The sequence below is a fragment of the Chelonia mydas genome, chromosome 8 (genome assembly GCF_015237465.2).
Source record: "Chelonia mydas isolate rCheMyd1 chromosome 8, rCheMyd1.pri.v2, whole genome shotgun sequence".
Taxonomy (NCBI): Eukaryota; Metazoa; Chordata; order Testudines; family Cheloniidae; genus Chelonia; species Chelonia mydas.
The window spans coordinates 14,126,339-14,152,469 of NC_057854.1; the positions used below are offsets into that span (position 1 = coordinate 14,126,339).

Sequence of the window (26,131 nt, forward strand, 5' to 3'; positions counted from 1 at the left end):
AAACTGCATTTGCAAAAAGCTATGGCCTTCGGATTGACCTATGTTGTAGATCTGAAAGACTCTTGAGAGGTAAACTGTTTAGTACTTTAAACAGACTAATATTTACTCCTTAAGAAAATAAAACGCATCAGTATCACAAACCAGCACCAAAATAAAAATAGCAACTTAATCTACTCTATGAATGATTTAACATTTCATTTCATATTAAGTAGAACTACTGTAAGAGCAAAGAACAGACAGCCAAACAATTCTAAGCACATGTCAATTACGAAAAGGTCAGCAGTTGTCACCTTGTTTACCATTGTGGATGAACATTAATTATTAACCAACACGAGATCAATAATAAGAACAGCCTCCAAGTCCAAACTGCACATAAATTAGTTGAAGGGACGTATTTATTTTGGTTTTTTTACAGAAGCTAGCCTATTCCAGGGAAATAGTCTAAGAGGAATGAAGAAATGGCCTTGCCGACAATCTCCTTAATTCACAATAGTACTACGGAATAGCGTGCCCTCCTTTAGGCCTGATTTTTTTTTAAATTCACACTCAAATCCTCTTAAAAACATATAGGCATCATCAGTATGTCACAATAAACTTTTGGAACTTTTAACTCTTATAAAGCATTTAAGTTACAAAGGAAACCTAATATTATTAAGACAAAATATACTTCAGGGGCATGTAGAGCTATTTAGGACCAAAGTTTCATCTGTCTGAAAACTGTTAGCATATAACAATGTGTTCCAGTCTCCAAATTCGCCAAAGGGAAAAGAACACAGCTTCAGTCACTACCACTACACAGCAGAGATATTTAAAGTTTAAATGAAAACGAGAGGTATGTCAACTCAGTAGGCAATGAGAAAGCAACATAGGTAGCACAAGTTAACAACCAGCTCTATTCTCTGAAATGCTGACAGTATTCCTGGCAAGAAGGGAAGTATTACACCAAAGCTGTGATCTCGTGGTCCTCAAGAACCAAGGTAAAACCCAATAATATTTTAACTATTAAGAAGTTATAAACTATGGATAGTAAAATTATAGAAATGTAACACTATAAGTACCTGACCTTTTTTTCAAAGGGAGGCTAAATTAAGATGGATAGTATGTACGTATGGCAAAACTAAATGGACAGCAGGAAGGTAAATCAAGATTTGACAATCAATAATAGTGTGGCAGCCAACAAAGGCACTGCAAGATCTTACAACTGATACATAAAACCGTTATTAAGCTAGGAACAAGACCCTTTTCCTCAAAGGCGACAGGGATCAGGTGGGTGTCCTTGAGGAAGTCATTATATTCTTGACTATTTAACTTCCCCTGTTTCTATCTAAACTGCAAAATTTTGCAAAAAGCACTCCAGTGCACTTACAGTAATGGGTGCAAGTTTTAAGATAAAATTTAAAAACTGCCACTTCATGCAAAATAAATACATTTCAATTAATAGTTTTGAATTAAATTAACCAATGTATTTTCTTGATCTTAAAAACAGCATGCTGCAATCTGTTGACGAACACAGTTTCTGTAGCACTCCAAGCAAGTCAAAACTTATAGATTCATGAATAGCTATAGATGCAAAGGGCCAGCTCCTTGACTCTTCTTAAGCTCCCTTTGTGCCGCTTCAGCAGCTCTAAACAGACTTAAGGTTTGTCTTCACTACCAGGGTAAATCGACTAAAGTTACGCTATAGCTGGAATCGACGTAGCTTAGGTCGATTTACCACGGTGTCTTCACTGCGTTGTGTCCACAGGGGAAACTCTCCCGTCAACTTACATTACTCTTCTTGGAGAGGTAGTCAGAGTCGACCGGAGTCTGCCATCGATTTAGCGGGTCTTCACTAGACCTGCTAAATCAACACCCACTGCATTGATTGCTGTCATAAATATAAAGGGAAGGGTAAACACCTTTAAAATCCCTCCTGGCCAGAAGAAAAACCCTTTCATCTGTAAAGGGTTAAGAAGCTAGGATAACCTCGCTGGCACCTGACCAAAATGACCAATGAGGAGACAAGATACTTTCAAAGCTGGAGGGGGGAGAAACAAAGGTTCTCTCTGTATGTGTGATGCTTTTGCCGACAACAAAAAAAGAATGGAGTCTTAGAACTTAGTAAGTAATCTAGCTAGATATGCGTTAGATTCTGTTTTGTTTAAATGGCTGATAAAATAAGCTGTGCTGAATGGTATGTATATTCTTGGTTTTGTGTCTTTTTGTAACTTAAGGTTTTCCCAGAGGGATTCTCTATGTTTTGGATCTGATTACCCTGTAAGGTATTTACCATCCTGATTTTACAGAGGTGATTCTTTTACTTTTTCTTCAATTAAAATTCTTCTTTTAAGAACCTGATTGCTTTTTTTGTAGTGCAGGGGTTGTTTCAGGGTGGGCTGGGGACAGGCAGGGTGTTTGTCAGGGACAGGAACGGGCAGAGTTGGAGCACAACATGCTCCAGTAATCCTTCTTGGCAGATCAGCTCCTTGAGGGCTATTACTTGCCAGTGTGTGTAAGTGCAGCCCTGAGATGACACAAACTTGGGCCAGTTCAACATCTAGCAGGTCCCTGAATTTGAGGAAGATTGGGGAAGAGGGAAGTACCATAAACAATGCCTACCTCCTCAAGTGCAATGTTTTGCTCCAGATCTAACCCTCTCTCTTTATCTAGAAAAAGGAGTACTTGTGGCACCTTAGAGACTAACCAATTTATTTGAGCTACAGCTCACTTCATCGGATGCATACTGTGGAAAGTGTAGAAGATCTTATTATATACACAGAAGAAACAGATTGATAGAGCCAGAAGAGTTCCCAGAAGTCACCTACTACAGGACAGGCCTAACAAAGAAAATAACAGAACGCCACTAGCCGTCACCTTCAGCCCTCAACTAAAACCCCTGCAACGCATTATTAAGGATCTACAACCTATCCTGAAGGATGACCCAACACTCTCACAAATCTTGGGAGACAGGCCAGTCCTTGCCTACAGACAGCCCCCCAACCTGAAGCAAATACTCACCAGCAACCACATACCACACAACAGAACCACTAACCCAGGAACCTATCCTTGCAACAAAGCCCGTTGCCAACTGTGCCCACATATCTATTCAGGGGACACCATCACAGGGCCTAATCACATCAGCCACACTATCAGAGGCTCGTTCACCTGCACATCCACCAATGTGATATATGCCATCATCTGCCAGCAATGCCCCTCTGCCATGTACATTGGTCAAACTGGACCGTCTCTACATAAAAGAGTAAATGGACACAAATCAGATGTCTAGAATTATAACATTCATAAACCAGTCGGAGAACACTTCAATCTCTCTGGTCACGCAATTACAGACATGAAAGTCGCTATTTTACAACAAAAAAACTTCAAATCTAGACTCCAGCGAGAAACTGCTGAATTGGAATTCATTTGCAAATTGGATACAATTAACTTAGGCTTGAATAGAGACTGGGAGTGGATTAGTCATTATGCAAGGTAGCTTATTTCCCCTTGTTTTTTCCTACACCCACCCCCCTCAGACGTTCTTGTTAAACCCTGGATTTGTGCTGGAAATGGCCCACCTTGATTATCATACACAATGTAAAGAGAGTGGTCACTTTGGATAAGCTATTACCAGCAGGAGAGTGAGTTTGTGTGGGGGGGGTGGGGTGGGGAGGAGTGAGAAAACCTGGATTTGTGCTGGAAATGGCCCAACTTGATTATCATACACATTGTAAGGAGAGTGATCACTTTAGATAAGCTATTACCAGCAGGAGAGTGGGGTGGGAGGAGGTATTTTTTCATGCTTTATGTGTATATAATAAGATCTTCTACACTTTCCACAGTATGCATCCGATGAAGTGAGCTGTAGCTCACGAAAGCTTATCCTCAAATAAATTGGTTAGTCTCTAAGGTGCCACAAGTACTCCTTTTCTTTTTGCGAATACAGACTAACACGGCTGTTACTCTGAAACCTATCTCTTTATCTAGAGAGAGATATTCTAATACTCTAGGAGGCATTCATATAATGTCACTGGTTTTGTTTTCATGTTCTGTTAGAATAAAATATTCACTGCACTGATTAAACAAAACTACAATAGTGAAGTCTGAAATTACAGCAAAAGCAATTAATAAAACCAAACTTTTTAAACAAAGTCAAGGTGTTTGAGTGAACTACCCTGTGGCTGTGTGAACTCTTCCCTGCACGAGTGAAAAGCTGCTTGTGAACTGTACCCTGAAGTTTCTTCCACAGGTACTGGAAATTAGTTGAGCCATACTTGTTCGCTTGGAGGATCAAATGGGTTAGGTTTGAGATTAAATGTGATTATTTCACACAGCTCTGCTTATCTCTTTGCTAGGGAAGCATTACAAGAAATGAAGCACTGAGTTTTATCCATAAGAGAAAGAAAATATCTGGCTTAAAGTTCACCATCTGATGGGTCTTATTGCTAATATGAAACCACTTATACATATAAAATGAGAACACAGTCAGCTGTGGTCATTCACTTGATGTTATAGACACAGGCACAACACCATGGACAGCCAGTTTGAAAGCTCTGTCTACATTTGTTGTTCTAGCAATGATGCGGGGAAAGTCTTAGATTACTTATTTTCATTTGTTTGTGAAATCAATTAAGGGTTTAATGCTATACAGTCAGAGAAATTCTCATAGACAGCAATAATTTTCTGCTGATCTAGAATTCAACAGGGGAGTGTTTTTTTTCCTGTTTAACATCCTGGAGAGAGAAACAGCTGGGACGAGCAAAACTCCTTTTCAACATTATAGCACGGAGAAATCTAAACCATGTTAACAAAACTTGCAAAAGAGGTAACAAAACTTTCCACTGTTCTCAATCTCCACTTCTTATCCTCTCCTGACCTCTACTTCTGTCATTAGCATCACACCAACCGTCGGAAAGAAATGAAAAACATTCTATAAACAAGTTTAAGGTTCTATTAATTCAAATGTTTCATTTCAAGCTTAGGTCACCTTAATCAAACTCTGTGTGTTCAAAACACTATTCTTCTTTTGCTGATGTTAGTTTTGTTACTGAACTTAAAATGCTACCTCTAGTATACATGGAAGAAGTTTAGTATTCACAAGAAACTAAACTGATTGCCAAAGCCCAATATTATTTTACCAAATATTTTCAGAGTACAAGTTTGTTAAAATAAACTGTTTTCTTCATAGTCGCTCAACTAATACAGTATCTTCATATTTTGTATTTATTGTTTTTAAAAGAAACCCTTAGAACTCCCTAACTTAAACTCTTAAATTGGTTACCATCTTTGCATGATAACTATTAAACTACTGCCAACATTTTAAATAATGAAAACAAGAGATTCTTTATAATGTCAAGACACTATCCCATACTATATGAGCATTGTGCACAGATGGATGCATTACAAAATACTATGAAATGCTACATCATGAAAATATTATACAATATTATATTCATACATCAGTAGAATTTTATAAAAACAGTGAAAATATTTTTATGGGTTTATAAATTTAAGTTGGAATGATCAAACTGCCTACCATCTCTGCAAAGAGAACCAGAATCTCTTGATAGACATTTCTATGTTTATAATACCTACAAGAAACTGGCCAACTAAAAATACATATGTAAAGAAGATGTGAACATATCTGATACAAATTAAAATTAAACCCAAATGTGGACATTTTGTTTTCTGCTCACTCTCACCCTTTGTTGCTTGTCTTCCTAGACTGTAAGGCCCAGAACCTCAAAGGTATTTAGGCCCCTAACTCCCAATGAAATCAATGGGAGTTAGGTGCCAAAAAATCTTTCAGGATCTAGTCCTAAGTGCTTTGGGGACAGGACTGTGTCATCCTATATAGGTGCACAGTGCTATAGTTAAAACACTATGGGATCCACCACAGCACAGAAAAACAAAAATAATGATTCCAATCATCCCTATCTGTAGGTTAAACCCACAGGAGAGAGGGAGAAAAATAGTTCTGTGACAGGATGGAGTATACTCCCAGTAGATAATCCACATGGTGCGTATCCAAAATGTCAGACTCTTAAAGGAATTACAAGAGGCCTAGGCCTCCAAACCACCATGCCCTCCAGCAGTGTAGGCTCCCTCAGGATTGGACAATACAGACTGAGAATACATTATCTTGTCTGAAGTATCTCTGTAGGGACAGAAGATGATGTGACACTACTCTGGCCTGCCTATTCCAGCCTGCAAGGTTCCTGGATTCAGATGCCCTCTCTAGGGTCTGGAGCGGGTGGAATGGTGTCACAGAGGATCACTTTCATGCAGGAAGGGTGATCTCTACACAGAGAGCCCCCACTCTCTGCTTGGATCTGACAGGGTAATCTGGACTGATTAATAAAATTAATAAATTAATATACAAAAATAGTTTCCATACTAATGCTTTAGCTGAGTATGCTACTCAATTATTAATTCCTGTATTATTCTAACATATAACTTTTTATTTACCAAACAGATTCTTTTAAAAAATTTTCATAACTTAGATGATATATGTTAATCTACAAACTAGGGCTGTCAAGCGATTTAAAAAATTGTGATTAATTGCGCTGTTAATAATAGAATACCATTTATATAAATATTGTTGGATGTTTTCCACATTTTCAAATATATTGATTTCAATTACAACAGAGAATACGAAGTGTACAGTGCTCACTTTATTTTTTATTACAAATATTTGCATTGTAAAAAGAAACAGTATTTCAATTCACTTAATAAAAGTACTGTAGTGCAATCTCTGTCATTAAAGTTGAACTTACAAATGTAGAATTATGTACAAGAAATAACTGCATTCAAAAATAAAACAATGTAAAACTGTAGAGCCTACAGGTCTACTCAGTCCTACTTCATGTTCAGCCAATCGCTCAGACAAACAAGTTTGTTTACATTTGCAGGAGATAATGCTGCCCGCTTCTTGTTTACAATGTCACCTGAAAGTGAGAACAGGCGCTCAAATGGTACTGTTTCAACTGGTGTTGCAAGATATTTATGTGCCAGATGCGCTAAAGATTCATGTGTCTCTTCATGCTTCAACCACAATTCCAGGGGACATGCGTCCATGCTGATGAGGGGTTCTGCTCAATAACAATCCAAAGCAGTGTGGACCGACGCATGTTCATTTTCATTATGAGTCAGATGCCACCAGCAGAAGGTTGATTTTCTTTTTTGGTGGTTCGGGTTCTGTAGTTTCTGCATCTGAGTGTTGCTCTTTTAAGACTTCTGAAAGCATGTCCACACCTCGTCCCTCTCAGATTTTGGAAGGCGCTTCAGATTCTTAAACGTTGGGTCAAGTGCTGTAGCTATCTTTACAAATCTCACATTGGTACCTTCTTTGTGTTATGTCAAATCTGCAGTGAAAGCGGGTCCTCTGGAATGGTGGCTGAAGCATGAAGGGGCATATGAATGTTTAGCATATCTGTCATGTATATACCTTGCAATGCCGGCTACAAAAGTGCCATGCGAATGTCTGTTCTCACTTTCAGGTGCATTGTAAATCAGAAGCGGGCAACATTATCTCCTGCAAATGTAAACCAACTTGTTTGTCTTAGCGATGGGCTGCACAGGAAGTAGGACTAAGTGGCCTTGTAGGTTCTAAAGTTTGACATTGTTTTGTTTTAGAGTACTGTTATGTAAGAAAAAAAAATCTAGATTTGTAAGTTGCGCTTTAACGACAAAGAGATTGCACTACAGTACTTGTATGAGGTGAACTGAAAAACAGTATTTCTTTTTTTTTATCATTTTCACAGTGCAAATATTTGTAATAAGAATAATATAAAGTGAGCACTGTAAACTTTTTATTCTATGTTGTAATTGAAATCAATATATTTGAAAATGTAGAAAAACATCCAAAATATTTAATAAATGTCAATTGGTATTCTATTGTTTAACAGTGTGATTAAAACTGCAATTAATCGTGATTAATTTTTTTAATCGCGATTAATTTTATTGAGTTAATCATGCTAGTTAACTGCGGCCCTACTACAAACATGACATTTCAAATTTATTTCTGTTGATAATTTTCTTAACAGACTAAATGCATGTGATGTATATAGAGCAACCTGTAATGATTTTATAACACTATTTCTTGGCTCGATTACTGGGATGGTGCTTTCTGTACGAATATTTTTGTTTAAGTGCTTCTCACTAGGGGGATGTATAGGATGGGTTGGGCAAGGAGGAGGAGATGGAAGTAGAGTGTCACCTATCAACTTCCACTTAAAAGGTATTCAGGGCTAATTCCAAAACTGTTAGTCCTGAGGACTCTGGATTAGAAGCTAGGCCTGCCACCATTGTGAGATGATAGTATTTTAGGTAGGAGACACGTATACAATCTATTTGTTGTTTTAAAGTCCCTTTTCTCTCTCTTTTTTCTTTTTTTTTTTGTTCCACCTGCTAATCAAAAATACTGTTTTAAAGGCAGCTTATTATTAATATATCATTGGTTACAGGATCCCAAAGGGAGAAAACATGGGTGTCTGAAACCCAGTCAGACCTGCAAGCTAAGCAGATGTTACACACAAGGTACTATAGCCAGATCCCAGGGTAAGCATGGAAGAATCATGTGATTCCAGCCTGAGACAGTGACAGCAAAAAGCTCAAGACCTTGGGGACAGAAGTGCAGCTAGCCCCATAACTGTGACACCACACAAACAGCTTCAATTGACAAAAGACGGTTACTCACCTTTGTAACCTTCGAGATGTGTTGCTCATATCCATTCCAATTAGGTGTGCGCACGCCACTTGCATGATTGTTGGAGAATTTTTACCCTAGCAACACCTGGTGGGTCGGCTGTGGAGCCCCCTGGAGTGGCGCCTCCATGGCGCTGGATATATACTCCAGCTGACCCAGCGCCTCCTCAGTTTCTTCTTGCCGGCTACTCCGACAGAGGGGAAGGAGGGCGGGTTTGGAACGGATATGAGCAACACATCTCGAAGGACAACAACTACAAAGGTGAGTAACCGTCTTTTCTTTTTCGAGTGCTTGCTCATATCGATTCCAATTAGGTGACTCCCAAGCCTTACCTAGGCAGTGGGGTCGGAGTGAGATGTCGCTGAGTGTAGCACTGCTGAACCAAACGCAGCATCGTCTCTGGACTATTGCATAGTGAGAGGCAAAAGTATGCACTGAAGACCAAGGGGCTGCTCTACAGATCTCCTGTATCGGAACCTGTGCCAGGAAAGCGGCTGACGAGGCTTGAGCCCTTGTAGAATGGGCGTTGAGGGGCTTGGCCGGGACACCAGCCAGGTCATAGCAAGTATGGATACAGGAAGCGATCCAAGAGGAGATGAGCTGTGAGGAGACCGGGAGGCCTTTCATCTGGTCAGCCACTGCAACAAAGAGCTGGGTCGTCTTTCTGAATGGCTTTGTACGCTCAGTATAGAAGGAGAGGGACCTACGAACATCGAGGGAGTGTAGCCGTTGCTCTCGCCAAGTAGCATGCGGCTTTGGGTAGAAGACTGGGAGGAAAATGTCCTCGTTGACATGGAAAGTTGATACCACCTTGGGAAGGAAGGCAGGGTGAGGGCGTAGTTGCACCTTGTCTTTGTGGAAGACCGTGTACGGTGGTTCCGAAGTGAGAGCTCTGATCTCAGATACACGCCTTGCTGAAGTGATAGCCACAAGGAAGGCTGTCTTCCAAAAGAGGTACAGAAGTGAGCATGTGGGCCATTGGCTAGAACGGGGTGACCATAAGTCTGGAAAGACCAGGTTAAGATCCCACGTGGGAACCGGTTGCCGCACCTGCGGGTAGAGACGGTCCAGACCTTTAAGAAATCTACCAACCGTAGGGTTGGAGAAGACCAAGCAACTATGTTCTCCTTGGTGGAAAGCCGAAATGGCCGCCAGGTGCACCCTAACAGATGATATAGCCAGACCTTGTTGTTTTAAGGACAGGAGGTAGTCTAGGATGATAGGCACCAACGCCTGCAGGGGTGGCGTGCCATTTTGAGCACACCAGCAGGAGAAATGCTTCCATTTGGCAAGGTACGTGGCTCGAGTGGAGGGTTTTCTGCTACCCAGTAGTACCTGCTGCACTGAGTGGGAGCAGAGGAGCTCCAACTGAGTTAGCCATGCAGCATCCACGCAGTGAGATGGAGTGATTGCAGGTTGGGGTGACAGAGGTGGCCGTTGTCTTGTGAGATCAGGTCCGGCCAAAGCAGGAGTGGAATTGGCGCGTCTACCGATAACTCCAGTAGCGTGGCGCACCAGTGTTGCCTGGGCTACGCCGAGGCGCCCAGAATCAGCCGTGCTCTGTCCCTGCGTAACTTGAGCAGGACCTTGTGGACTAACTGGAACAGAGGGAAGGCACAGAACAATTGTCCCTTGCACAGGAGGAGGAAGGTGTCTGATAGAGAGCCCGGGGTGCGCCCCTGGAGAGCAGAATGTTTGGCACTTCCGATTGCTGCGTGACCCAACTTTATATTCACAACTACACTATAACTATAACTGCAACTATACTACACTAACTATAGAACTATACATACTGCGGAAAAGAGAAAATGCTAGAGAAAGTGGAGAACAGCAAAGCCGTGCTCCACAGTTCCAACGACTGTCACGGGTGGTAAGAAGGAACTGAGGGGGGCGCTGGGTCGGCTGGGGTATATATCCAGCGCCATGAAGGCGCAACTCCAGGGGGCTCCACAGCTGACCCACCAGGTGTTGCTAGGGTAAAAATTCTCCGACGATCGTGCATGTGGTGCGCGCACACCTAATTCGAATCGATATGAGCAAGCACTCAAAGAAGAACACATGATTATTGGTCAAAATACGTACGAGTATATCGATTAATCCATAATGTAATGCTTGGAGCTTATTCACCTTCCATTCATGCCAAGCAACACTGGAACCCTGATATGCTACTACTGAAAATGACTTCATTTTGTCTAGTATGGAGCTGGTAATTTAATCTGAATATATAATTCACATAGAATAAATATTAAGATTCACTCTTGAGGAATGTGTTTAATTTACATAAGATAATGCACCTGATGAAGTTCAGTCACATTGCAGAAGGAAAGGACAAGACTCTAAAGGTCACATAAAAGTGACCTGAAAATGAGGAAGAATGGAGAGGGAGTGCCCCTGCTGCATTATCATGATGTAGAAACAAAACACGAACATCTCCTCCGACACGAATTGCAAACACTTTTTCCTGTTTGTTTGTTTTTTAAACTGTAAATTCAGGTCCACTCATTTTCTCCCTGAAGACTATTGATCTCTGAAGAACAAGTACATTGATATCACGAGTACTGTCTAAACGTGCTTTTCTTGCTTGATTCTGTTAATGTGAATTAATCCAAAAGCTTAAAAAAAGATAGAAGAAAATATCTCTTCTCTAAAGATTAAACACTCCTGCCTCTTTGATCAAGTGCCAACAAAGTTCCCAATGCACTTCCTCTGGTCCTTCAAAAAGAGTTCAAGGAAAAAACAGGAAAGACAAGATTTGGCATTCCTAATATTTCTAAAGTTAGAAAAAAAAAAAAACCTAGCAGCAGAAAAAAAAAACCCATCAAGCTTTTTATGGATAATGAAGATGGAAAAAATGCACACATACAATTCTTTCCTTTTGTAGGTCGCATATAAGTCATGTGTTAAGTGGTGTTCAGGGCTGTGCATCAAGTCCTAACTATATTTCACCCTGCATCATAATTCCACTCTTGTTTTTCACACCACCACATTTTTTTAAACTAATACAAATCTGGACTTTATTTTAGTCTTATAAAAATAAGTGAAAACACGATTGCTAATCTTATGCTGCTCTCTCTGTCACCACTTCTTATGGAGACAAGGTGGGTGAGGTAGTATTTTTTATTGGACCAACTTCTGATGGTGAGAGGCAAGCCTTCAAGCCACACAAAGCTCTTCTTCTGGTCCAGGAAAGGTACTCCTAGTGTCACAGCAAAATGCAAGGTGGAACAGATTGTTTAGCATAAGTAGTATTTTGCTGAGACGTGGGAGTACCTTTCCCAGACCCGAAGAAGTGGCTCAAAAGTTGGTCTCTCTCACCATCAGAAGTTGGTCTAATAATCGATATTACTTCACCCATCTTGTCTCTCTAATATCCTGGGACTGACACAGCTACAACTACACTGAATACCACCACTTCTAACCGTCAGTTTCACCTAGCTCATTGCCAAAGGAGGTGGCGGTGAGGGAAGAAAAGCAGGTGAGATGCACAAAGAATAGGAGTGTAAAATAAAGAAAAAAATGCCAGTGTATGCCTATTAGTAAAGATTTTTTTAAAACAAATCTGTGCCATAATATAGTAGCTTTATATACAATTCTGCACTGACCTGAAAAATCAGACATGCACCCAACATCAAACCTACAGTACTTGCTTAAATGTATTACATGGAAGTGACAGTGGCACAGTAAGGCTTTCATATAAACAAATTACACTAATGATGTACTATTTTACCCTTTTAAATACTAAAAAGGCAAAATGCAGAACGTTACAATACAAATGTTCCCTCCCTGCAAAAAACAAGAAACTTCTGCAATTTTACCTGGTAGATATCCGATAAGCTGCTGCTTCCAGAGTCACTGGCAATGCTACATCCAGACTGGCTGGAAGGGACATGAGTCACTTGTGGATGTGGATTGTCTGTAAGATGCATCTTGGTAAGGTCTGCTGGAAGCTGTGAACAGAAGGAAAAAATAATCTATCATGTATAAATCTGATCTGAACACAAGTCACTGAATAAAGCTTTTGCTAAACATTTGATTCAGCCTTCATTTCATAAGGCACATTTGGAGAAAATGTTAACTCGGATCAAGCTCACCCAAACTCTAACAGATTTTAGATTTGATATGACAGAATAGGAAGGATCCTATAAACTCAAGGTCAATCTCTTTAAAAACAAACAAACAAGATGTACACCACACTACCACAAAAGAAGCATAAAATGACAAATGGGTTATGCTAGCAAGCTAACCAGTAAATGCTGAGAAAAACTATTACTTTCCAAGTTGCAAAGTGAGGACTGAAGGATTCCTGTTTACAAATGCATTCATTTTATTCAAGAATAATTTTATACAAAACATCTTTGCTAAGTTTTTGGCTGTTAAATATTTTTTACCTTTTTAAATTGAACTAAATATACAAGGAGTGTCATACACATTCCTGATAATTAAAATAGAAGCTGCTCTTCAAATGTAACTGTTTTTTAATGTAGGGCTCAATCTTGCAAACACGTCCCACTGAAATCAGTAGAACTACACTCAGCAGTAAGTATTTGCAGAATCTGGCCCACCTGGAATTCAATTAAATAACTAATCTATTTTATGACACTAATAGCCACGGATACCAGATTTGTTTTAAAAACTCATGCAGTTATTTCTCAGCTCATTAGAGGGCCACTATGAAACTTGTGACAGGATTGGGTTTTTTAAAATCCAAGATTCCAAGTCTCGAAAAAAATATATATATTAAAGTACATTTTCTATATTCTTTGTTAATTCATAAGAATTTTCCCAGTGTAATGGGAGTCCTCACATATGTCCCCCATATTGATTCTGTGGTTCCATGTTTAAAAATCTATTGAGTAAAGAGGTGCATTATAATTTGAACTGAAGCAGTCTGTAGAGACCCCCTTCTGTTGGGGACCGTAGGCATATATAATGAAAAACAATCGCTGCACATATAATGAAAAACAATCCCTGCCACAAAGAGATTACAGTCTAAGTAAGAATGAGCAACATGTTTATTACATAAAATAGAATATTTTATACAACCAATTAATTAAAGGGTGGTACAGTACAAATGTTACTGATTCAGAGTTATATTTACAAGTATTGATAAAAAACTTGTAGCATAAAGAGAAACTGGATCTTCAGCTGTTGGTTGGGTTTAAAATAATTTGATTAAAAAAGTTCATGTAATATATTTACAATGGTTTCAGAGTAACAGCCGTGTTAGTCTGTATTCGCAAAAAGAAAAGGAGTACTTGTGGCACCTTAGAGACTAACCAATTTATTTGAGCATGAGCCTACAATGTGTCTATCATTTACTTTTTGAAATCTGAATTATGATAAAGTAGTGCTAGCGAGTTGTCCTACAAATAAGATTGGGAGAACACTCACGCAAGTCAGCATATTTTTCTGTTTCCAAATTGCTACGGGAAGCTGTGGGATCTGTGAAACCTGTATTTCCACCTGTCTGTCTTTAATACCACTTAATGTTCCCATAGCTTTTAGTCAACTGGATTCATCTTGTAGGTTCTGCAACAGCCAAAACCTGCAGTGCCATGATACTACCTTTTTATTTCAAAATATCTGCCTTGCTCTGGTTTTATCACATCATCATCGAAAAGGAGATATTGTTATAAAATAACTTACTTGCTTCTGTAAATCTATACCTTTCTTTTCACATACAACTGGAAACAGGAACAATTTTCTCAGTTTCAGAAAAACTGAAAAAACATTTTCAAAAGAATCCAATTATGATATTCCCGGGTGTGATCCAGACCACTGAGGGGCTGTGTCACCCTTGCTCTGCAACCTGGGGTGCCTCACAATGCTTTGCTGCTGTTGCTCCCAACCTGGGCCCCTCATGGCATGCCAAACAGCGTTAAGCTCACACCCTGAGTGTCTCTTCTGTATAACTGCACCCTGCCAGCAGGCTCCAGTCACACTCTGGTTCCCCACAAGCTGTGGTTACCACTTGTAGGGTGACTTCCAGTCCTGAATTTCCCCCCAAAACCTGTGTTCTGTACTGTCCAGTCCTCTCTTGGGCAGTTCAGATATTTTAGGCCCACTGCCCCTCTAAGGGGATCATGTTCATCAGTTTGCTATTTTAAATGTAGTTACCTACACAATTCAGTTTAAACACAACACTGGATTAGTTTTGATTAGAGAATAAAACAACTTTTTTTTAACTGCAAAGATTTTAAGTGAGTACAAGTATAATGCATTTAAGTCAGAAAGGATGACAAGAAAAATAAAGATAAAACGCTTCCTAATACTAAAACTTAAACTAGACTTTGTTCAAGGTGAATTGCCTTACCACATGTTCCCAGTAACATTGCTGACCAAATTCTCAGGCCAGAATCTGCTCCCAAAATCCAAAGGCTGTTGTCATCTTAGGTAGGGACAGATAGGGAGAGATAAGTTGGGATGTTTTTGCCCTTCATTTTTATAGTTCAGTCACCCTTTGAAATGCATCTTCCTAATGGTTACCCCTAGATTAAGTTCACTGTGCAGGAATACTGCATTCCTGTAGCCCAGACAGGAGGAGATTGTCACGTATAGCCAGGTTATCGTCTGCCAGTATAAGCTGGCGTCTCCTTGCCAACAGAAGATGGTAGGAAGCATTACTTCCAGATATTACATGAGAGCTCAGCATCAGTGAGGAAACCCGGACCATTCCTAAACTATGGACTGAATTGACCAATTGTGGGTGCATGCCTTCAAGCAATGAAATTGCACTCTAGCTATAACTTTCTAGAAATGTTTTCCTCTGTACATAACCCTTGCTCTGATTTAGCCACAAGCTGATCTCATCCTAGCATTGAGCCACCATTCTGGTGGCAGTGATACAGCTGTATGTGGTGGAGGAGAAGCAGAGCTGTCTGGCACTTGAGTCCATGTCACCTTACCAGTTCACCCACTAGTTGCATGTAGATGTTGAATAGGACTATAGAACAAAATTAATCCTTGTGGGACTCCACAATTAAGAGGCCTGGGGGTGAAGGTGCAGTTTTCTCAGCACTACTTTTTGGGTATATCCTTTCAGGAAGAACTTAAACTTCTATTTTAGTGCATTCCTCTTACGCAGGAAAGCAATATCTTATGGTTGACAATATAAAACATCACAATGCAAAACAGGAGCATAAGAATGAACATCTGCTCTCTATCCATTGACAACAGGAGAACATCCATCTGTGCCACTAAAGCTATTTATCCAGGAGTGAAAGTAGTTAGAGGACTTACCGGTATGCCGGAGTCCTGAGCAGGGGGCGTGGCCTCAACCGGAAGAGGCGTGGCGTCAACTGGATGAGACAGGGCCTTAAATCCCCGGGCCTTTTAAATCTTGATTTAAAGGGCCAGGGCTACCAGCTGCGGTAGTGGCGGGAGCCCCGGGGTTCGGGGGTGATTTAAAGGGCCCAAGGCTCCAGCTGCCACTACCGCAGCGGAGCCCCTGGCCCTTTAAATCACTAAGGAGCCCTGGGGGCTCCCAGCTGCCACTGCTATCCCGGGGCTCTGGCAGAGCTTTAAAGGGCCTGGGGATCCGCTGTGGTAGCAGCTGCTGGAGCCCCGAGCCCTTTAAATCCCGGCCTGAGCCCTGCTGCCCGAGCCCTGGCTCCATCGGGGATTTCAAGGGCCCCAGGACTCCAGCCGCCACTACCACCCCAGCCCTTTAGATCTCCACCAGAGCCCCCCCGCCCACCCCAGGGCTTGGGCAGCAGGGCTCAGGCAGGGATTTAAAGGGCCCCGGGGCAGTAGCAGCGGCTGGAGCTCCGGGGCCCTTTAAATCCCCGCCAGAGCCCCGCCGCCGCTACCCCAAAGCTCGGGCAGCAGGGCTCAGGCCGGGATTAAAAGGGCCCCGGGGGGAGGGGGGGGGGGAGCAGTTGTTGGAGCTCCGGGGCCCTTTAAATCCCCGCCACAGCCCTGCCGCCGCTACCCCAGGGCTTTAAATTGCCCTCTCTGAAAGCCGGTCCTGGTACGGCGCACCGGCTCTTACTGGTACACCTTACCGGGGCATACCGGCTTGCTTTCACCTCTGTATTTATCTCATATACAGTGTATAGTTGTTGTTTTTTAAAAAAAGTTATCTTGCACTCAATGTTTCGTCTGTTTTCAAAGGGTTTGGTAGAAGGAGAGGTATTGTTTATACTTAAGATGGAGATTATTGCTAGAGAATAATTTCAAAATGGAAAAAATATGTAGAGAGAATGAGTGAGTGAGTGAGTGAGTGAGTGTGTGTGTATTTTGCACAAGCACAAGCAGTTTAGGTGTTTCAGTGAAAACACCACTAACTTCACAGATTGACAGAATATTTTTTAGAGACATAAGATGGGTGAGATAATATCTTTTACTGGACCAACTTCTGTTGGTGAGAGAGACAAACTTCAAAGCTTACAAAGAGCTCTTCTTCAGGTTTGGGAAAGGCACTAAGAGTGTCACATAGAAATACAAGGTGGAACAGATTGTTTAGCATACGTAGTTAACCCATGTTTCAAGGGATCATTCAAGGTGAAATGCCCCGTTTATGCCCCTCCAGTCACAAGGGGGAAAGAAGGGGGGAGACAGGAAAGCAGTTGGGGTAGGGGGGAGTGTTAGTGGATTGTAGATTGTTGTAATAAGCCATAAATAGTGTCTCTATTCAGTCCATGCTATTTAGTGTCTGGCAAAGTTATAGGTAAATGATTTTTCACAAAAGCAAAAAAGTCCTCATCTTCAAAGGAAACCTGCACAGCACTTTCAAAAGATGAGGCTAGGAGCTTAAATTTATAACATTGCTAGCCATTAAAAATCATGGACCGAAAAGACACACTGGATTTATGGCTTATTACAACAATCCACTAACATCCTCCCTCCAACTGCCTTTCCCCCCCTTCCCCTTCCCAAATGACTGGAGGGGTGTTAACAGGCCACTTTACCTTGAACGGATCCCATACTTGTGCACAATAAGAAAAAAATAAATCGTAGGGAGTTTTAAATAATAGTGCCCACTTGCATTTCTACATTTGCACACATTTCATTAGCAGAATTATACAAATATTCCCCCCCAACCTACTGTCTAGATAAGTGCCTATCTACATATGCAAAATCCCAGATTTCTGTGTACTTATGTGATAAATGCTCTTGCAAAAGTTGACAATATATCTAATTTTAGTCAATGATGACTTGATTTTTTACAGAGTAGTACAATCTCTGATATAAAATAGTGTACTATCATATGTCTGATTTCCTGAAATATCAAATTCTTAAATCTCTAAAGCTTGTATTAACTTTATTAACTTTTTCTAAGTAAAGGAAATTAAAATGCAAGAAACCATGACAATATTATATTGTGTGACAGAGTTTCGAGGCAAAAAAGTCCAAAAATTTAAAAAATGGTTCTCACAGCCACCTACTTCTGTCCTCTATTAGGAAAATGTACAGTGAGTAATTACACAGTGAAATAATGCATTAACAATTGAAGTACATACAATTTTCAGTGTTATTAAGCAATTTCCCATCTAAACAAAGAAATGAAAAATATCATTTTTTTCTCAGAAGGTCTGTCTTGCAGGCAAAAGCCTTCTGTTTTGGCACACAAACCTAGAAATGAAAGCAGTCTGCAAGTCTTCTCAGTGAGCATATGCTACTGAAATGTTCTGAAGGTGGCACACATGCTCTTGAGGAATGAAAAACTGGCATCATGTGAAATTCTCTGGACCAACAGCTGAAGCCTGTTAATGAACCAATGATGGAGGAGGGGAACTGGAGTACAAAACAGTTCAGAATGTGGCAGGATTAGTGAAAATAACATGTACCAAATGCTACCCATTGCCACACCAGAAATACCCACTGAAGGTGAGGACTCCAGGAAGTCCCCTAAGGACTTGGCTTTTACTGTCAATATTACATGGAAGTGATGGGCAGTATTATAAGAACCTAAGACAGATAGAAGATAGAGGGTAAGAATCATCCACATGATATGCTGGAGCAGTGGAGCAATTCAAAGAGGGAATCAAACTGATGAACTAAGTTAAGAAAGTTCTCAGTGGCTATGTTTTGTACAGCAATGGAGATCAACAACATGAGTGTTTGGGGTTGGAGAGGATGAGGAGGATGTTGCAATAATGAAGGAGAGAGATAAGGATTGAGAATCTCCTGCCCCTGTACACTAGGTAAAAGGAGCCAGAGCAGCAAAAAGGGGCTCTAAAAGCCCAAGATCTGGCTGGGGGAGCATTCCCTATGTGCAGGAGTTGAGAAAGACTGCCACAGGCTGTCTTCTGAGGACCTCTATATGAACTCTGGCATAGAGGTGGTATCATAAGTAGGAAGGTGTGGAGCCCATAGGCAGCTGGTGAGGACTGTCTAAGTTACACCAGCAGCCGCTCCTAGAGTAACCCATAACTGGGAGGGTGCAAAGGTGGCCTACAGCCACTCTAGCCCTTAGCCACCCTCACTCCTCTAAGATGCACAGTACAGAATCTCACACAAGAACTGGATGAGGTTTTTGCTGTCTGGATGGAGAAAAGCTAGAGATATTGTGGAGGAGGTGTCATATGGGGCTGAATGGAGAGAGAGGTCATATGTCGAGAGACAGATTTGAGAGTAGTCAGCATAAACAAGACAGCTGAAGCCTTAAGTAGACAAGCTAACATGAGAAAAGAAAAGAAGAGATGCAGGAATGGAGCCCTGTGAAAATGCAATAGAAAGTGGGAGAGAGGAGAAGGCCCCATCAAATGAGAGACTTGTCAACTAAGAAGAGTCAAGGAAAGCATTTGAGAGCTTAACTTGATCAATACATGGGGAACTAGAGTACAATTCTGTCCTACACCCCTTCCACTTCCCAGCCCTGCCTGCGCATGCCCCCTACACCAAGGCTTGGAACAGAGTCCTCAGAGTGCAACCCTACAGCTGTCTTGAGGAGTGCCTGAGCCACAGGATCCTTCTGCAGCCAGACACTGAGCTTTTAGGAGGAGGATCACACCACTCCTGTTTAGGAGGTAGTAAATCACACCATTTAGAACAAAACAAGAACTCTTCCGTTTTACATAAGAAATTTCCCTGCTCTTCAGTTAACTTGTGCCTCTCTTATTGAATGCAAACATTTTAGTCTGATTTCCCCTGCTAAAATCACAACTGGCTTCAAAATCTCCTAAACCGGTACCAGGTAAGAGATCTATGCATCTAAATATTTTCCGTATAAGATGGAGAGCAATTTTACATTTTAATTGTATTCTCCATCTCTATGCTTGAGTAGCAAGTCTTGGATTCTCCATAAAGCCATGTTCAATACAGGAATGTTTTATATATTTTCCAACAAGTAAAGTCAGCTATTAGAGAGAGAGAGAGAGAGAGAGAGACAGACAGACAGACAGACAGAGAGAGAGTGTGTGTGTGTGTAATGAGCCATTCTTTCAGCAGCTTAATTGGTGAAGTCAGAAAATTCAGAAAAACAACATGCCATTACTGATGGAAACACTGCTACAGATGAAGGGTTCATTTATTTACATAAGTAGTGTAAGCTAAGCATTTCCTTTAAAAGTTCTCTATATTTTAAAAGTCAGTGAATTTAATGCTAGTGAAAGTGACTAATAGCACCAGCTACAGCTATGCAGGATACAAGCAGGTGGTATACAGGCTTCCACAATGATAATCTGCTCATTGTGCCAAGTAGTAATTAAAACCTAAGGGTTGTGATGGATTCATCACTGCCAATTTTAAACCAAGACTGAATGTTTTTCTCAAAAATATGCTCTTGTTCAAACAGGAATTGTTTTGGAGAAGTTCTATGGGTAGTGTTATGCAGGAGATTAGACTAGATGATCACAAGTGGTCCCTTCTGACCTTAGAATCTATGAACACATTGATTCTTCAGGCTTTATTTTATATAATGTATAATAGAGGTGTAGCTAGGCATGTATAACACATACAGAAAATCATTGCTCAGACTATATTTTTTTCCTCCATAGACATGGCTACAGCACCTGAGCATAGCAGGTGAAGATAGATACAATAATAAAAAATTAAGCTTATAGAAAGAAAAAACCCAAAACGATTCTTGCATATATAGAGCCTATGTTTACACACACACATACACACACACAACGTGGCAACATGTGACTATGCATTTGGATCTTTTAAGACACTACCCCCACAAAACGAAAATGAAATCTTGTGTACTGTGATGTAAACTTGTCTTCATCCATGAGCTACAAGGAAAATGCTTACATATCATTGGAAGAGGAATCAAAGCATGAGCAAGGTACTGAACAAAACACTAAAATCTATAAAGTGTATACTGTAATCAAGATAGATTTGGGGTACAACTGTCATACACTCTATAAAATTCAATATTCAACCCTACTATAATAGATTTTGTATTTATGGACCCAAAAACCTAACTGTGTTGTGTCAAAGCTTTTTTAGGGAACTGTTTAGGCCATTACAGATCCACACTTTATGGGAGCCATGCACACCAAACCCAGACCCTAAAAGTCCTTAGGAAATTAAATATTTCTTATAGTACCACAGACTCTAGATGACAAATATTTATGATCTGCTAAGTTTTACATAAATATTTATGCAATTGTGAAGACATAAGTGCAAAAATTAGCTTCCTGAAACAGTCAGCACCAAACAAAGGCCTGGGGGCAGGGGGGTGGAGGGGGGGAGATAGTTTATTGTAAAAGTGCTGACAGACTTAACCATAACCTCACAAACAGAACTACCACATTGTTACGGAATAGAGTAACACAGCATTAGTGATATACAACAGAAACCAACCTACGGAACAGACTTGGTTTTGTTCAGTCTTTAGACAGCTTTTTACATGATAAATCAGATGCAATATGCTTTCCACATTATAGGAAAGTGGACATTCATGGCTCCTCCATGAAAACAACTTATTTCTATCTTATCTCAAGGTTCAGATATTTTATGGCATTGTGGCCATTTGCTCGGTATATGAAGTGAGGCTTTCATCTAAATTATTCATTTAACCATATGTGCTACTCAGCTACCACCACTAATATAAAAGCAAACATTTGTCATTAATGAAAGGAGAGAAACCATTAAAGACTAACAATATTTCTCTACTGTGAGCTTTTCAAAAATGAAATACTATTTTGGTTTCTGAATTGGACATCAGATGATTTTTACAGAAATAAAATGCAAGTTATTTATTCCAAGAATTAAAAAAAAATAATCATGCAGTGAGATTTATATAATAGAAATTATTAAAGAATATTTTCCAATGGCCCTTGATTTCTCTAAAGTAATTTTTAGAGAACTTGTTAATAAGAAGGTCAACATTTAAAAAACAAAACAAGAACCAGTTATCTACCTTTCAGAGTAACAGCCGTGTTAGTCTGTATTCGCAAAAAGAAAAGGAGTACTTGTGGCACCTTAGAGACTAACCAATTTATTTGAGCTGTAACTGTTCTTTGAGATGTGATGCAGTCATGTGTATTCCATAGGAGTGTGTGCACCCTGCCCACCACAACCAGAGAACTTTGCCTAGCAGTCACTCTACGGCCCTAGCCCCTCCTCTGGCTGTATAAGGGTGGCAAAACTCTGACCCACTAAATTTCTTCTCACCAAATGTCAGAAGTGCAGATTCAGTGCAAAGGGGATGGAGGGCAGTTCATGGAATACACATCTGCATCACATCTCGAAGAACAACAGTTAAAGGTAGAAAATTGTTTTTTCTTCTTCAAATAGATGCAGCTGTCTTTTCTATGTGGGTGATTCAGACACAGTACTTGCAGAAGATGGGGCTCAGAGTCTATTTAAAGGAGGACTGCAGGACATCCTTCCCAAAATTTCCATCTGATCTGGACGCAGCTGTAGTGGCGTAGCAGTTTGAAAATATGCACAGAGGACCAAGTGGCTGCCCTACAAGTGTCCAATACAGAAATGTCATTTAGAAATGCTGCTGCTGTTGCCTGAGCTCTCATGGAATGAGCCTGTCCCCTCATAAGGAGGCATAGCCTCGGCTATTTCGTATGCTTTCATGATACAAGATGTTATCCACCAGGAGATTGTCTGTGAAGAGATAGGCTGACCCTTCATTTGGTCTGCAAATGAAACAGACACAGTAAGGAACTGAAAAGTTTAGTTCTGTCCAGATAAAACGCTAGAAATCACATGACATCCAAAGTACGGAGATGCTGCTCCACTAGGCTTGAATGTGGCTTAGGAAGAACACCGAAGATATATAACTTGGTTCAAATGAAACTGAGAAATGACCTTAGATAAAAACTTAGAGTGCAGCAGAACTTTAGAAAATTGCATGTAGGGAGGCGCCTCCATACAGAATCTCATACATCTGATGCATTTGTTGAGATTGCAGATGTTGAGGATAGGTCTCATCCCTCTCTTGGATGTGGAAATCAGGAAATATTGGGAGTAGAATCCCTGTCTCTGATGCTTCAGTGGGACCATCTCTACAGCCCAATGGCCAGTTTGAGAAGAAGCAGTGTCTCATGTCTCACGAAGAGAGACAAGGTAATGGGATGTGGAAGGGAGAGGAACTGTATGGCTGAGTATCCACAGATCCCATTAAGGTCAACGAGAGCTGAAGGTACTGTGTACCTCTGAAAAGTAAGGCAATTAACGCCAGGCATAAGTAGGAAAAACTTCAACTCTTAGTGAAAGAAACCTCAAAATACCACTCCCCCAGAAGCTTGTAGACACTGAAGGTATTAGGGATACACTAATGTACTTTTCCTTGTGTTACAAAAGGAAGCACAATGTAGCAGAGACATGGAAATAGAAAGGGCCTGTAGCCTTTTTAAGTGTTACATACGACAAGAATAATACAGAAAATGAATTCTGTGGAAAGCTTCTAGTAAAATTAGTGAATCAGTGTGGCTTCCCTCATGTAGTTTACATTCCCAGAAACCCTCAATGGTATTACAGCCTTATTATTGTCTGCAAAGTTGGATGCACATACTTTTGTTTTGTGTGCATTATATGCTTCTGTTTACAATAACAATCTCTTTAGAAATTTCCAGTTAACAATTTAACAAAGCAATGGCGAATTTGTGCTAAGTCTATTATAAACAAAACTTTGTCATTGATCATTAATAACTTGATCCTTTGATCCAGTGGTTTCAACCTGTGGTCCACAGACCCCTGGGGGTCCACAGACTATGTCTGTGGGGTCCATGAAAGGTTGTTGTTATCAGACAACAGTGGTTTCCTGGGGTCTGCAGACTATGACTAAGATTTCCAAAGGGATCTGCACCTCTATTCAAAATTTTTTAGGGGTCCACAAATGAGCAACAGCAGGGACGGGGAGCTGCTTGCAGAGGGAGCTGAGCCACCACTGGCAGCTGAGCCACCAGAGGCGAGCGCCCCACTTGCCACGGACCTCAACATTTTTACACGTTGCCGACCCCTGTGCCTCTGAAAATTTCCCTTAAATCTCTGGCCTCCCTGCTGAGACCAATGACAAAGCTCCCAATTATTATGTTTTGGGATTTGTTTTTGTGAAATGCACCTGTACTCAGACTCTATAATAGTTGACAATCACTACTAACTTGGGCCATATTATAAATAAAGAGAGTCAAACTAATAGTGAGCTATCTTGTCTTCACCAATGAGGAAGTCTCAAGGCTTGTCTACACAGGGAAATTTCCAAGAATAGGTATTCTGGGATAACTCCCCTGTATGTGCGTTCTCTGCTGGAATAAAAGTGATTTTATTCTGGAATAATTCCAACATGGAATAGTTATTTTGCTACAGTGATTCCAGGAAGTTACCTAGCACAGACATAGCCTTAGAGTTTGCAATTGTAAGAAAACACCTGTCCTAAATCTCAGGGGATACAGTGCTGCAGAAACACTAGGCAGCTGCTGGGGGAAGAGAGTGTCTTCCCATCACTCAACAGTGATTTCTCTGCTTGATTGGGGGGGGTTATTTTGTTTTACCATTAGGTTTCCATATTTATTTTGGTTTACCCTTTTATGTTTAATACCGGAGATGCCCCTACAATGTTTTAACTTCTTTTTATACTCCTGGCATCCTCAGGGCTCCACATCATACCTTCAGGCTACCAGGCTAGGACGACTGGATGAGATTCTGTTTGGAGCTCAGTCATGCTGTTGAAAGCTAAATGATTTCTTGTTTTTTTCAGTGCTACTTAAAAACAAATAAATAATGAAGTCATTAAGCAAACCAGCTGCATTGAGGACACAAGCAAGGAGAGACAGAAAAGAGTGATGCTATGTTTGTGTGCTTTACATGCATACACTTTTTCAATGCATTAATAAAAGCCAATGTACTGCAGACTGAGGCTCTGGAAGAAAATTCTTTGTCCTTCACGTCATCTGTTAATCCAAGGTGAGAGATCTTTAGAAGATATGTACAATACTTTTCAAGATTAAACATTGAAAGACTGCTTAAAATTTAGGTACTGTATTAAAAAGTTTAAACTTTATTCATTTTTCAAAACTGTGTTTTGGATTTTAAAGTAACTAATTTGTACAGATAGATATAGCTATATACATTCATAACCTATCTTTATAAGATGAATATTTTATAATCTGATTAGATCTACTGTTCTCTATATTACTACTGAAAATATTTCACTCCTTTTCCTGACAGAGAGAGAGAGAGAGAGAGAGAGAGAGAGAGAGAGAGAGAGAGTGTGAGAGTGTGTGTGTATTTACAGATGTGTATAGAAATATTTAGGAGTCTCAAGAAACCAGAGATACTTTTCAGAATTTAACTAATCTACCACAAAACTTACTCAAATGTGCAGTTTTTAAAATAAAATATTTATTCCTCCCTACTGAATAGAGTTTCAAATGATAAACTGCCCAGTCATTTCACCCACTGACTTTTTCTTACAATCAACTGGAATACTTAATTTCACTAATTTCACATAAGTAATACTGAAATATCTTCATTATCAGGATTAGCAAACTCATAATCAGTTACAAAACATCCTCTTTTGTACAAACATCTTAATGACAGAACAAAACTTCCAATTGCTCATACTGCAAGCAGCATGATTTCTCAGGTCCTGGTACCTGAACAGTTGTGTTTCAGTTTCAATTATCATTCCTGCACCAGCAATAAAGAATTTGATAAAATCAAATCTTTACTGAGTACTGTCACTTTCTTTTTCTAGCTTCAGGAACACAGTCTAGATAGAAGTACAACCACAAATATGATGGGATGATATTGCTATCCTTACAGCACGAACGACATTACAAAACTAGTTTCAGCATCTATATTTTAAAAATGTAAATGCTGCCACATTTTAATATGAATGGATAACAGTCATAGTTATAGCAGTAATACATCCTCTTGGGAAATGTACAATACCATATGGACAGGAAATAAGGAAGAGCAATCAATGACAAAAGCAGGAGTCAAGTCTTCTACCTCTTCTTTCATAAAAGCTCAAATAATGGTCATCAGTTAAAGTGATTAGTTCCTTAAATAAAAGTACTAACCTCTAGTTCTAAA

At 40.2% G+C, this 26,131-nt stretch overlaps 1 protein-coding gene across 17 annotated transcripts in view; it reads right to left on the reverse strand.

Annotated features, from left to right (window-relative positions):
- RAPGEF6 (Rap guanine nucleotide exchange factor 6) overlaps positions 1-26,131 on the reverse strand; it is a 232,601-nt gene that overhangs the window by 80,236 nt on the left and 126,234 nt on the right. For all 17 annotated transcript variants that reach the window (XM_037906909.2, XM_037906912.2, XM_037906907.2 and 14 more), the window contains one exon: positions 12,499-12,630. In XM_037906909.2, the coding sequence (XP_037762837.1) occupies positions 12,499-12,630 (132 nt within the window). The remainder of the gene's footprint in view (positions 1-12,498; positions 12,631-26,131) is intronic.